At 41.5% G+C, this 14,952-nt stretch overlaps 1 protein-coding gene across 2 annotated transcripts in view; it reads right to left on the bottom strand.

Annotated features, from left to right (window-relative positions):
- The window catches only part of CYTH3 (cytohesin 3), a 46,909-nt gene extending 32,707 nt beyond the window's left edge, over positions 1-14,202 (bottom strand). Inside the window, exons 1-4 of one of the 2 annotated variants that reach the window (XR_002096529.1) lie at positions 14,122-14,199; positions 11,400-11,464; positions 10,500-10,566; positions 2,862-2,980 (exon numbers count right to left, since the gene is read on the bottom strand). Coding sequence is in view for 1 of the 2 variants with exons in the window: in XM_019512869.1 (XP_019368414.1) it covers positions 2,862-2,980; positions 10,500-10,566; positions 11,400-11,437 (224 nt within the window). In the remaining variant the exon portion in view is untranslated. Of the gene's footprint in view, positions 1-2,861; positions 2,981-10,499; positions 10,567-11,399; positions 11,465-14,121 lie in introns of both variants that reach the window. The other variant, XM_019512869.1, reaches the window with a different exon arrangement.
- Positions 14,203-14,952: the final 750 nt, after the last annotated feature.

The following is a 14,952-nucleotide window of genomic DNA, read 5'->3' as shown; positions in this document are numbered from 1 at the left end:
GAGCCGTGCCAGGAGGCGCCTGGCCATGCCCCCGCCCCTGCCCTGCAGCAGCAAGAGGCAAGGGACCCTGACACAGGTTGTCCCACCCCAGCCAGGAAGACCCAGCTGGACACTGGGACAGAGGACAGAGGGGGAAATTAAACCCCCAGTCTCTGCTAACTTCACTTCTACCGGGGCTGCCCATGCCCCCTGCCACTAGAGCAGCAAACGGGGCGAAATGCCTGGCAGGGAGGGTTCTGCAGCACCCCTACCTGGCAGACCCTGGCTGGGTCCATGCTGGTGGGACAGGGAAGGCAGAGGGGAATAAATCTCTTCGCTGCTCCCTTTGTCTCGGGGGGGGCAGCATCTGGCCATGTCGCCTCCCCTGCCCTGGCTGGGGAACAGAGGGGCAGGGCCAGCTCTGCTCTGCTGGAGCAGAGAGCACACCCCAGCCCAGGGCTAGAAAGCATACCAGGATGCTGTCCAGTTTAACTTAAACCAGGAATGGGTCTGGGACACAAGTTCCAAAAACTGGTTTGACCTCATTCAACCAGATTTATCTCAAACTGGTTTCGGCCATTTTGAAACTGGTTTATGTGCACTGAACTTCCGTTCTGTTACAGGTTTAACCAGTTTCTGCTCACTTAAACCGGTTTATGTGTAACTGCTGTCTCTAGCCCATGTGTGTAGTTTTTTCAATAAAAAGGGAAAACAGAACCAAAACTTAGTTTACAATTTTTAACAGTGATTCCATTTTGTTGTGGTGTACTATTTTGAAAAACAATTTCTGGAGTGCATTACTAGAATAAACCTACATATTTATTGTGCTGTCTGTGATGGAGGCTAAGGTACATTCTCCACTTGAGATACCCACTTAACATCCATTAATGTTAATGGGATGTCTGTGTGCAGGGAAGATTATAATGCTAAATAAAAACAGCTCACTACCATTAGGCTAGGCACTACCCTTTTTAATGATAAGCAATTTTTTCATTATCTGCTTATTAACCCCATGAATCGTTTATTGTCTGGGAAGGGCATCACACCAGAAGACTGTTCAAATGTGATTCTGAAACCTTCAAAAACTGTGTGGTACTATATCTTGCACTAGAACCAAGTAAAGACTAACTGATATTTTTCACAGTCATGAACTATGATAAGGTAGGCAATGAATTATACTGTCAAAAGGTATCCATATTTTTCAAGGTCTCTCATTTACGAGGGCATAACTTTCAGGTGTAAGCAGACATTACATTTCTCCCAGAAGGAAACTTTTTGTTCCAGTATCCTACCAATCCATTACCCCTCTTCAAGTACCTGTGAAGTATGCTAACACTTTTTTCCCAGGACACTACTATGTAAACCTGCAACTTAGAAGACGTTCATTTAAGTTAATTGCCAGTCATTCCAGGGAAAAGCCTGCCAGACTGTGAGCATTCTCTGATTTAAAACAGATGCCAATATCTCCTGGGACAAAGCCTTTTATTCTGGGACTGTTGGCTTCAAAATGGCATTTAAAGGTCTGTTCTTTGGGAACTGGTTATACGTATAGATATATGCATTATAAGGGTTCAAGATGGTCAGCAGGGGTTAACTGATTTCTAAGAGCTTGGGTCTCACACTGAAACTGCATCACAGCCCTGGAAGCAGACAGGTTGTCTAGTAGGACAAGGCCAACAGACAGACACAGCCTGAGAATTGAGGGAGCATCCCATAACACAACATCACAGCCTTCAAGGCAGACAGGTTGTCTAACACAACAGGGACACAAAGCCTGGGAACCAAGGAAGTATGTACCATACTGCCCATAATATGAGATAAGTGACACCAGCTACAAAGCTCCAGAGCAGAGCGGGGGTGCTGAATCTTGGTTCTGGGGGAACAGACCAAATTAGGAGAAGGCTCGGAAGGCTACGTAGACATGTGACCACAAAGAAACAACTAACCAGATATAGTCACAGATGAAGAGTCATCAGGAGTCATCAAGGGGGATGGAAAATACAAAAGCAAAGACTTGAGGTAACAAAGGTCCCTCCATCTCTTCCTTTCGGTCCCTCCCTTTGTCTCATCCCACCCAGGTCCCTCCTCCTCCTTCTCCCTGAGAGGGGTCCCCCCATCCCCGTTCCCATCCCCCGGGAAGGGTCCCCAAGGCCATCATGGACCAAGGGCATACAATCAGCCCATCTCATGCACCCCACTGGAGGGGGGGGGGGCCTTGGCATCCCACCTTCAGACTACTGACATCTAAGAGAATGAGCCTCAGAATGAAGACTGCATCCTAACTAGATGTACTTTGACACTGATGACAGCCCTAGGATTTGGTAGCTATACAGAATTGCTTCATTGTTTGTATTGCTTTTTTCTGTTATCACTGTGTATCAATAAATTTGCCTATTATCAAATGAAAAGGTCATGGTCAGTCTGAGAGTGGGTCCCCCTGCCCCGAACAAGGACCCTAAATCCAGAGCCAAGAGGACTCTACAGACATAAAAACCCACATCCCACTTTACGTGTGTGTGTGTGTGTGTGTGATTGTCTCCTGTCTGTTTTTATGTAGGTCTTAGTTTTGGACAATCTGACCGGGGTTAAACCCACCATGTTTTTGCCCCCTGACCACTAAACAGAAATGTAGCTTGGAAGGGCTACATGTGTAATGGTCTGCACTGCTCTTGTTTTATCCTGGGTTTTGACTGGGATCAATTAAGACAGCCTCAGATGAGACATCTCTTTATAGTCTAACATGAAATGTATATTCCTCAGCATAGAATGCAGCTCACAAAGCCAGTGAATGAGAAAGTGATACTGATATAAAGTATAACTCTCCACACAAGCACACAGCCTTATAATAAGAAAAAGAAAAAGTTGCATTTGTCTCAGTTTACCTTTCACCAAGGTAATCTCCAATTACAGTTTTATTTAGTCCTTCCCCTTTATAAAGGAACTGTGCAATGTCCTCTGGAGTGTTCTGCAGAAGGTCATTTTCTATCAGGAACTGGATTCCCTAGAGAAAGTAATTTAAGAGGAAAATATCTTAAGTTTCCTTTCACAAGCATTTATCTAAATATTTTTGGGACATTTGGAAATGCATATAAAGATACACTTAGTATATAGTTATACATTAATTCAGTTTGTAGAAGAAAAATTATTAATAGTTTCATTAGGTAATGAAACAAAGAATAATTTTATCAGCCAGGAAAGCAATTTTTAGTATTCATTTTTATTTTTATCTGTAAATTAACTCTTTAAGGTGGAAATAGCTGGTGGCAACTGAAGTTCCTCAAATACAGAAAGTTGTTTAATAAATAGCTATTCTGTTTTAGTCTTGATTCTGTATTAGTCTCTGGGAGAGAGTTAGCGTGTAAAAGAAGCTAAGTGAATTTGTTCATATTACTACATCAATGTCTAGAAGAGGTCATAATCTGTGAAATCACATAATGAAGAGTGGCATGCAAGGATAACATAATTACCACCATGGTAGACAATAATGCAAGATAAATGCAATACCATGCCCAAATACACAGTCATTACTCGCAGTACAAATTATGTTTAAAATGTACTGAAACCTGTTATGGGAGATGTTGGCTTTGGCTTGGTAGTTTATATTTGCTTATCATTGCTTATACCAGGGGTGTCAAAGACACAGCCTGCAGGCCAGATTTGCCCTGTGAACCCCAACACCTGCAGCACTCCCATCCCCTCCCAACGCTGCTCCTAGGTCTGAGTGCAGGGCCCAGAATGTGTGCCACACATGCTGCCCACTCCTGGAGGTCTGGAAGCGGCACTACACAGGGCACCTGCCCTGTCTGGTTTGGACTACATGCAGGGCCTACACTAGGACCTGCATCACACACAGCACCTGTCCCAAGACACATAGTGCCTGCTCCAGTTGCAGAGTGGGGGAAGAGACAGAGGTGCCACAGGTGGTGCAGGTCCCAGTCTGGCCAAGGCAAATGTCGTGTGTAGTGCGGATTCTGTACCAGGCACCGTATGCCATACAGGTCCCAGAGTGGGTGCCACATACACTGAATCTATTATGCAGGGGATGGGGGGGGGGGAAGAGTGAGTTCATGGGCCCAATCCAGCCTGTGGACTGGCCCTGTGCCACTCACCCAACCCGCAGTGTTGCTGAGTTTGCCAACCCTGGCTTATACAAAACTTGTCAAATATGTTCTGTTACAGAGCCTAATCCAAAGCTCATTGAAAGCAAAGGGAGTCTTTTCATTTAACTCAATGGGCTTCTGATCAGAGCTATGTCCTGTCACGAATTAATAACCCCATAAATGCAAACTCTAGGAAAGCAATAAAGTTTTTTGCAAGGAAATGACGAAAGAGCCTTTCAAGACATGTTTTAGGATGGGAGAAGTCAAAGTGAAGGATAAATCCTACTTTTGATATCATCAGTTCCCAAAAACACGTCAATTCTTTCTAAAAGTTATTAATTTCCAGTTACTGCTAGCAATTCTATGAAAGTATTTGGGGAGAAATTAAAAAATAAATTACATACACCCTTAATGTCCTGGATTATCCATATGCAGAAAAGTTCACTATATTAACTCTAAAGTCTTTGCTATAAAAAGCAGGTCCCTGGGTTACAGTCAATATTTTTAGAAGTAAAAGAACCTCACCCCCCATTTCTATAAACAGAAATTATTGATTATTTCATTCAGACTCTGAAAACTTCCATCATTCTTGTGGGATATGGGAAAAAGAGAGAAGAAGATACTGTGGATAAGTGCAGACATTCAGGGGAGTTAGGGAAAGGTTAAATCGCATTAAAAATGGCCACCCAATCTAAGGAAAGTCAGGATGGGGGAACTAGCAGAGCAGCAATAGGGTGGACAAGCAGACTGCAGGGGGAGGAAAATCAGGGTCCATGTAGAGACTGGGGGCAAGTCGGATCTGCAGAGGGATGGTGGGGGAAGGTAGGTGGGATCTGTGGGAGTGACCAGGGGGATGGGGAGGCAGGTAGTGACTGGGGGGGACAGGCAGGAAGCAGGCACAGTCCTTAATCCTAGATCCATTTAGTCCACAATCCTTAATCCTAGATCCATTTAGTTTACACCGATCTAAGTCTATCTTAGACTGGGTTCTGCCATTTTTAGAGTGGTCTATGCACATTTTGTAGCGTTACAGGTTTAGACTGTAGCGTTTTGTAGCGTTACAGGTTTAGACTGATTTCTGATCACTGAGACTGGGTTTAAGTGTTCACATCGGGGGCCACCTAAGATTGGGTGGCCATTTTTAATGCAAGTTAACCTCCCCATAACTCCAGCAAATGTCTGCACTTAGCCAGTATTTCAGTGCGTTTTCTTGTCCCAGTAAGATCACACATGGAGAAACAGGGCAACCCTACTTCTAATCTAGGCTTCCAGTCTCTAAGACATTAAACAAAATATTAAAATATTCATATAATTGGTTGACTTTTGTTTGTTTTTACAATGAACAAATTACCTGCCTTACAAGGAAGTTGAGTTTGCTGACTGTTTGTTTAGAATGCAAACAAGAAAGCACAAATTCCTTCAAACTTGTGTATTGTAGGCTTTAATAGAGCAAACCTATTGTCATGGTATCAGTCCCAAAGATTTTTTTTAGCCTGGTTGACAACTCTCAAAATAGTTTCACCATCTGAAAAACTTCCAGAGTCAGCCAGGGTTGCTGCTGACAAGCAATGTCTCTCTATAAATATCAGTGAAAGAAACAGGATTTCACTGCAAAGAAAAATACAAATTTATCTTGTAGTAATAGCTGTGCTTCACTCTGAAACAATGACCACCCTGAAGATGGATCTGACAGACTTATGACACTGCAATCTTATGGCTACTATATAAACTGAGCTAAAAATGCTCCTAGGAAGGCAGACAAAATGAGCATTGTACTTCCAGCATTAAGTGAGGTGCATGCTTAATAATCAACTCTCTTGATTATTCCAAATTAAAGAACAAATAAAGATTCACTGTGATGGATGTATTTTCAGCTTTAAAATAATGACCATTAGAAGAAATGAATCTGTCAATCATACAAAAGTCAGATGGATTTATAAAATATGAATTACAGAGGCATCATACCAGCTCTATCATTAAAATTCTTGAGTTTTTTTCACTCAAAGCAGTATTAAAGTCCCTAAAACTCAAAATTATTAAACTGTCAAACTTAACAGTTCTTTGCAGGATAACTGTATTTTTTACAATTTTTACATCAAGATTTACTAACTTCATATATTTTACATATGTACATACAGAGCCCACCCCACTGTCTCAGGAATAAGACAGTTTTCAAACCGAAACCTGAAAATACAGAAAAGAGAAAGCGTGATTCCCTGTAACTTGTCAATCCAATTTAGCTCCACAAGAGACATGAATAAAACTAATCAGATTCTCAAACTACTGTGTTTCCCAATACTGTTTTGCTCCACCTCTAGTCCCTGTATCCTGGCCTCCCTCACATACCTTACCCTCCATTCCTCTGGCTCCCTTTCCTTTCCCATGCTTCATGCTCTGAATAATTAAACCAACAATGCTCATCCCAATCCAAGAAGCTCCCTGAGATGTGAAAACACAGGACTTCCATTCAGAAAAGCATCTATGACAGCAACTATGTCAGCAGCAGAGCCGCAGATTCCCTTTCTTAAGTATTCTTAGCATTTTCTTCTTTTGAATGCATCTATGACTGTGTTCAGTTCTGGTCAGCCTATCTAAAAAACACAGTATAACAGTAAGAGAAATGATTCCAAGAAATGTGATGCAAATCATTATAGAGGCTTGAAAATGCTTTTGTGTAAGAAGTTGAAAACTTTATAGGTATCAAATAATAATATAGAGAAGGATCAGGAAATTTAATGAAACTAAAAGGATGCAAATTTAAACTAGATGCACTATACAGCTAGCCTATTGGACTCATTGCTATGAGGCACAACTGAGGACACATGGCTTAGCAAATTCAAGAAGGAATTGCTATATTTTAATTTTTTTCTTTCTTATCATTATTTATAGCTGTGAACAATACCTGTCACAAGATTGAAGGAATTTGTGCTTTCTTGTTTTCATTCTAAACCAAACAAGTACAGTAGGATCAGACAATTATGAATACATAGTTTCAGTGACTGAACTAATTCCAGCCTATTTGTGCTATCTCCAACATGGATTTTTAACTGTACAAAATTAAACTGATATAGTAAAAAGCTATCCCATTTGCCCTATTTTTTTTTTCTTTATACTGAGGAAAGTTTCTTAGAGTTAATAATATCCAATTTCTGGAAAGCCAAATTAGCCATCAAAAATTAATTACTCTCCATGGAAACAGAGATATCTTAATGCACTACAAAACAGACACAATTTCCATTTTCATTTATAGCAGAAAAAGAAATGATAAAGAATAGGCAGAGAGACAGGAATAGAAGATTTGTCTGGGAAGTAGCAGTGTCTGGAAAAAGTAATCAAATGGCCTGGCTGGAACCTACTTATGATTCCCAGTCTTGGCTTTATCTCTTTACATTTCTTCTGTTGACCAGTTTAAAATGGGAGACAACAGTACTTGACTGCTTTCTCCACATAAAACACATTGTTACAGAGACATTTTATATTTACTACAAAGAGCTATTTTGATCGTTCTATGGCAGCTATTTCTATTTTCTGTGTTCTCTATTGAAACCAGTTTTGCATTTCAGTTTTAAGTTTTAATAAAGTTAAACTTTTGTCCCTTCCAAGAAAAATGATCTTTTCAAGTACAACAGGAAATATCTCAAGCCCCCATGCCATGAATTTCAAGTATGACTTTATGTTCCATTGTGCCTTCCATACATAAAGATCCCAAAGCATTTTACAAACTTGACAAAGGTAGTACTGTACACACTGTTTTAAAGCTAAACTGGTTTGAAAGCTATTATACATAGCAACTGTAACTGGAGTACATGAAACAATACCAAAACCCAAATGCTTCCATGCAACTGCTCTACAAACAAAGAGAAAGGTTGTAAACAGATCCACAGATGTGTCCAATGTTATTAGTAACACCAGTAGCCTATTTTTTAGCTGCACAGTACCAATCCTAACTGCAGTTCTAATTTTTTTAAATTTTGATTAGCAGGCATCTCATTCAACAGATCACTGGGTGGCCTTGCTCCTCACACAACTATCCTGTTTTCCACATTTCCACTCATGCAGGCAACTTTCTCCCATTTATTAGCAAAAACATCCTTATTGCAACAACAGCAAGAGCAAACATCTATATTAGAAAGATATTCAGTGTATTTTTTTGATAATTTTAATTCAACATAGCAATTGAAAGGATAAGCCAACTCCAAGGGACCAGCAGCTCTTGCAGATCACCACTGTTCTGCATATCATGGTTTGGGAACAATGTGTAAAACCATTTCTTACATGCAAGCCATGTTAATGTGGTAGCCCAGTCAGGTCTTCTAGATACAGGAATAACTTCACCTACTAATGAAATTTAATTAACGCTGTAATAGGGCCACCTGAAGTCATTTTGTGATTTAGTCAGAAATCTTCTAGGAAGTAAGAAAAACAACTAAGAGGACACCTGAAGAAGATAAGCTACCTCAAGAAAAAGAAATCCTTCCCACAACATTCAGAGAATGACAACAGTGGGGAATCAATTTAAATTAAGAGCTGTAGCACATGCACACACACATACACACAAGCATGACAGCTTGAGACTACCCTAAGTAATACATTAAAATGTTATTCAAGATAATACTTCAGTTGAACATTAAGGACCCCTCCACATGTTACAGGCACCATGCAATTAACTGCTTAATTGTGCAATTACCTTAAAAGTAACTAGTGTGGAAAGTAACTATCACGCCATAAAAAGCTCCAACCAGTTCTAAAGTTAGACTTAAAAAATATGTACTAATATTATAGTTATTTGCTGTACAGATTTAATGTTCACGTGCAACAGGGTCTGCCCTGCAGCTGGGAGCCCTGTCAGCTGATGGGGCTCCTAGCCACAGTGGTGTACTATGCCCAGCCAGGGCTAGGAGGGCTGGGAGTCCCACAGCTGCAGGGACTCAGCCCCAGCAGCTGCTGACTCAAGATCCCAGAAGCACCTAAGCAGCCAGTAGCTGCAATCCCCCAGGCCCAAGGGTTTCACGTATCCCTGAACCTAAGAGATTGTGGAAGTCGCAGTCCCCCAGGCCCAGGGATTTCACACTTCCCCAAGCCCGGGAGATTGCAGCCACCATGATCCCCCAGCCTTGGGGGGTACATGGGACACACACATAGCTGGGAGCCCCTCAAGTGAGAGGGGCTCCCAGCCACAGGTGCTTGCTTCTTACCAGCGCAGGGAGAGGCTGGGATTGGGCTCCCCCTGTACCAGCAATAAGGCAGAATGGGATTTAATGTGCACCTTCTGCCATGTATGTGCAAATGTGTGGATCATGCATTAGATCTCATCGAATCTTTACCTTCACATGCAGAGGGGACCTTAAGCAACAACCATCAAAATGTAACTGCATTCAACACAGCTGCAAAGGAAATTTACCAGAAACAAACAGAGGAAAAAATAAACCTTAGTAGGGAAGCTTTTGAAAAAATAAAAGAAGTGATGTAATAAATAAATAGCCTCCTCAAAGTCATAATTCGATTCTACTGAAGGCAAGAAAAAGCAGTAAGCACAACAACAAGATAGATGAAAAAGACAGATATTAGGAAGAAAAAAAAGAGAATATGAAGACCAAACAGCCAGACATTAAAACAACAGTTTCTTTCAATATATCAGAAAAGGAATCTGGAAGAGATTTGGCAGTTCAGCGAATTACTATGGAAAAAATCACTGATTAAGGAAGACATGGACATTGATGCAAAGAAACCACAATGTTTCTCTAAAACCTACATCCTCAACATACATTTCTTGAAACAGTGAGCTAAGAATTATTTTTTAAAAGTGTTCACATTTCAACCTGAATTTACTTGTACAGGTGCTATCTATATGTAGAAATAACTAAGAGCATTTATGTATATATGTGGTTATGTATATGCATTTATGTGCAAACAGCACATCTGCATACAAATACAATAGTTTATATGAACAGTTACTTGTAAGCACAAACTAAAAACGTAAGATTTGAAATCTGGGAGGGTGGGAAATAGTACAAACTTTTTTGCAGTTTAGTATATAAATACAAAACCTCTACATCAGGTATAATCAGGTCTCTTTAAGGAATGCTTGCAATTAGTAGTGAGTATTTTGACTGATCTCTTACCATATTAACATTTACTTCCAATTACAAAACATAAAATGTTTACTTAACTGGAGCACTATACCTAGTTGACAAATGACTAAATCATTTTTTTTCTGCTCATTGTTGTAAAGATGGACAAGTATATTTGGGACCTAACTATGTTTCATAATTCTTCAAAATGAATAGGGTGCCTGATTAATCTGGGAGAACTTTCAGACGCACAACTAAATGTAACTTTATAACCAACAACTGGAATACATTTACAAAAAATATAATCATTAAGAATAACTTAAATCTTAACAAATACAAAATGCTCTACCTTCTTCGGGTCCATATTGAATTTCTTCCTTCCCATTGCTATTTGCTTATTTCTCTGGGTAGTTTTGCTATTTGTTTCGAAGGAATAAAAAAACAATTACCAGATGCTGTTAATAATACAGTCACTGTAAACTTCATTTTTTAAATTTATATCTGTAAATTTTTCACATTTAAATTTTCTCTGGTCAAAAAATAAAATCACAAAACAAAGGCATTTTATTTGAAAAAGTGATAATAAACATCCTATATTGTGTTATTAAATTATTTAAAGTTTTAACAGCTTAATATGGGGATGTCAAAGATACGCCTGTGCAGCCCTATTATCCAGTCCATGCCTGAGAGTATCAAACCAACCCTGTATGTGGCACACAGCAAGCACCAGCCCTAGTCCCACATGCCACATGTAGCACATCAAGTCAGTCTGGTACATGCTGTACACAGCATGGGGGCCAGTTTCAGAGACATGCCATATCCAGAGGCTACACCAATCCAGGGCGCAAACTGTATGTGGCACATGAGGCCAGTGTGAGGCGCACGTTGCATACAGCATATAGGGCTGGTCTGGGATATGCAGAGCACACAGCGTGTGGAGCTGGTCTGGGCATGCACTGAATGTGGTACCCATGCCAGACTGGCCTGCATGTGGGCTCCAGCATATAGGCTTAATAGGATCATATTATTAATGATGTAACAGACTTTTTCCACCACAAAGTTCATCCCTCCGCAAGAGCAAGGCAGAGACTGAGTGACATCTGAATTGATACTACAGACTTTTCAACACTGAGCCAAATTTACGGAGTTTTCAGCTGTTAAATATAACCAAACGATCTTTTATTTGTTCTCCCTAGAATACCTATGCCAGAATCATATTTCTAAATTGACATGCATCAAAATTACTCACCTTTCTTCCACACTTGTCAAGTTATTAATTTCTGTCATAACCTCCGCTATTTCAAATTTTAACCTCTGCCGAAAGAAGGAAGGAAAAAAGATCAACCAACATTCATTAATTTTTTTAAGCAACTCTAGCACAGAAAAATTAATGCATTCAATGATGGTTTCATAATTTTATGAATCAGAAGACCTGGCAACAATGCTTTCTAAAATCTAGCCCTTAATACTAGCAACAGCGAACCCCTCTAGTATGAAAACTTCACAGTGGAAAGAAAGGAACCTTACTTAGGTTATTAAGTACTCGAAGCATCCTGTCAAGTACATCTACACTGCAGCTTGCATGAGCAAATATAAGTCGCTCTCAGCTACCTTGGTTACTGCTGGTAGAATAGCCATGGCAGAACAAGTCTAGTACAGAATGCAAAGCACCTGAGATGACAGGCAAATACTTCAGCAGTTAGTTCACATTGAGCTTCACACTTGCACAGAATGCTGCTAGCAGTAAAAAAGATTACCTCAAATATAGTCTGAAACCAGTGCTGCAATATATAAGCACGGAGAGGAAGGAAAGAGATTGAACTGAGGAAACCATGTTTGCCTAGACATGGTCTCTATTCTTTCATTTTGTTACCAGTCCTGGCAAAGAGTTATTGTAACTCGGATGGTAGTGAGCACTTCTGCAATAAATAGTGGTGTGGGGCTTTTTGTGCCATCCACAAAGGAAGCAATACAAGTTGTGGTCTGTTTTTGGTATCTGGTTTCAAGTTTCAGCATTACTTCACTGTTTATGATTCTTGTATGTTTCCTCTCAAGGTATGCCCTCGTCAGATAATGGAACTAAACCGGGGCAGGCAATTATTTTGAGTGGAGGGCCACTTTCCCAGTTTTGGCAGGCTGTTGAGGGCCACATGAGTAGCCCTGCCCCTTGACAGGTGCCCCACCCCTTGACAGGCGCCCTGCCCCCTGGTCACCATCTTGGGACCAACGTCCCAATATCTTGGGATCAATGTCCCAGGGCCAGCACTGGTGGGGCCCAAAGTGGGGCACAGGCTGGCAGGGGTCTGTAGAGCTGGGCTGGGCTGCACCAGCAGGGAGGGGGGAGCAGGCCCGGCTCCATAAAGCCCCTGCGGCACTGGCCCCAGGACACTGATGCAGGCCCCGCTGCTCCTGCTGGCTCCCTGCCCACTCACACCCAGTGCCCCCAAGCTCCGCGGTACAGGCACACAGCCCCAACCCCCTGGTCGCCAGCAGGGAAGAAGCTGGTGCTGAGCATGGGGAAAAGTGGCCCCTCACCTGCCCCATGGCCAGTGCCCCACATTGCAGGAGCTCACAGCCCACGCGGGGCTGTCTGGAGCAGGCACAGGCAGCCTCATGTGGGGTACAGGTGTCTGCAGTGCGGGGCACTGGCCATTGGGCAGGTGAGGTGCCACTTTTCTCCACGCAGGGAAGGAGCCCAGGGAAAAGCTGAGCACAGGGGGGGAAGCAGCCCCTCCCCTGCCCCACACTCAGTGCCCCACGCTGCAGGCGCTCACAGCCCGCACAGGGCTGTCCGGAGCGGGCACAGGCAGCCCCATGCCGGCTGCAAGCAACTGCAGCACAAGGCACCCAGTGTGGGCAGGGAGGGGCTGCTTTCCCCCACCCCACACTCCTTCCATGCTCGGGGCCCATCCCTCTCCACCACTTATCTGAGCTTCCCGCACTGGGGCAGCCACATGCTCCCAGCCCAGAAACCCCAGCTGGGGCAGAGAAATATTAATTTTCCAAATTTTTTTAGGGGCCCCGTGGGCTGGATAGAATGGCCTCATATTTTGCCCACCCCTGATCTAAACCCTGAGCCCTCATAATTTATATTCTGACTCTGTTTTGAATCACAATCTAAAATTAAAGATTCAGGACTCTCTCTCTCAGCCACTAATGTCAAATTCTCTCATTGGCCATATCCAGATGAGTGTGGCCATACAGTATGTGGCACTGCAAATGTCTCTGTGGCACCACATACCACATATTCTGCTGCTCCCCATGCTGCAAGGGAGCAGTAAGGAAGTTTTTTTTTACCTCTGGGGTCCAAAAAACCTGTGGGGAAAAAGTGGAGTGGTGCACATGGAGGCAGCATGCACCACCCAAAGCTGGAGCCTAGGCCTGGGCCACACTCCGCTGTTGGCCAGGTTCTGCATGGCAGAATCACTGTTGCTGCTGACCCAAGAGGTCTGCAGGATGGCAGGTAAGGCTGCTGAGGCCAGCCAAGTGCTGGCCCCAGCCTCCCCTACCCCACCCAAAGTAACTTGCTACACATCACAGCACAAGTGTCACAGGCCTTCCCTGGAGACAACAGGAAAACAAATGTCCATGCATGTCTGGATGTGGCCATATTCTCTTTGCCACTACCAAAAGCAAGATAAATTTCAATATGAAAATTTATTTCTTGGTTCTCTCTTTTCACTACATTTCACAATCTTCTACTGAATATGAAGTATTAACTATCCAAATGAAGCGTGTATAGATACACATATAATTTATTATACAGCTAAAAGGCACCATTTCAAAAAGCACAAAGCTATGTAGAAACACAAGTCCCACTGATAGCAAGATTTAGGTTCAAAGTCACTTTTGAAATTTTTACCAACAGTATATAATTTATAATTATACATAGTACCCTGTAACATATAGCTAGAACTTTCACTGTACCAAAGTAGTCTTTGGTGTCTTTACTCGACAAAAAAATTAATTACCTCAATATCATCAATTAGTTCTTTTTTCCTGCGACGAATGTTTACAAGTTCTTCTCTCTCTTCTATTGAAAGGTCTTCAGGCACTGAAAATTAAAAGCAAATGTGTATGTCATTAGGAGTTACAGATACATTTAAGACTGCAGCTGGTATTAGCTTGGTTAATAAGGCAACTTTTTCAAGAAGCTCCACAGCATTTCTTTAGTTGAAATGACGATAGAAAAAACAGCATACCTAATGTTACTGAACTCTACTATATAAAAAAATAACTAACTGAATGGCTCTAAATAAAATCTGTCAAGAAAGCAAGACAACTTTTTGGAATTTTATGAGTCATAGGATGTAGCCTTAAGTGGCTAAATTCATGGTCAATACAACTCAAAACATTTCAAATGATGGACCAAAGATGTTAATGTTAAAAAGGGACAGCTAAAATAATCTTGTTCTGGTTCTTAAAATGAAATATAACTTGTACAGTACATTCAACCCAACTTCTAGTACAGAACAGAAATACTTATGTACAACTCATGGAAAAGCAAAATATTCAGACAATTTCAGGGTTAACTTTTATTTGGTTGCTTTGGATGACAGGTGCAAGATTTGTAGAGGACTGCCAGCACCTTTAACAGCAATTACTTTTACCAGCAGGGTAGCATTACAAATAAAGATACAGTTGGAAGACATTACTTATTTAACATAGCATCTCATATGTTCTTGATTTCACAATATTTAAAAAACAGTTTACCAATATAAAATAATTTTTAACTATGTCCTTGGCTTTACTGAAATAAAAATGTTACGCTGCTGATAAATATAATTGCTACTGAAAATGCA

The sequence above is a fragment of the Gavialis gangeticus genome, unplaced genomic scaffold, assembly GCF_001723915.1.
Source record: "Gavialis gangeticus isolate Ggan-Ray unplaced genomic scaffold, GavGan_comp1, whole genome shotgun sequence".
NCBI lineage: Eukaryota > Metazoa > Chordata > Crocodylia > Gavialidae > Gavialis > Gavialis gangeticus.
Note: the sequence above shows the minus strand (reverse complement) of the source record. Positions and strands in the feature narration are given on the sequence as shown.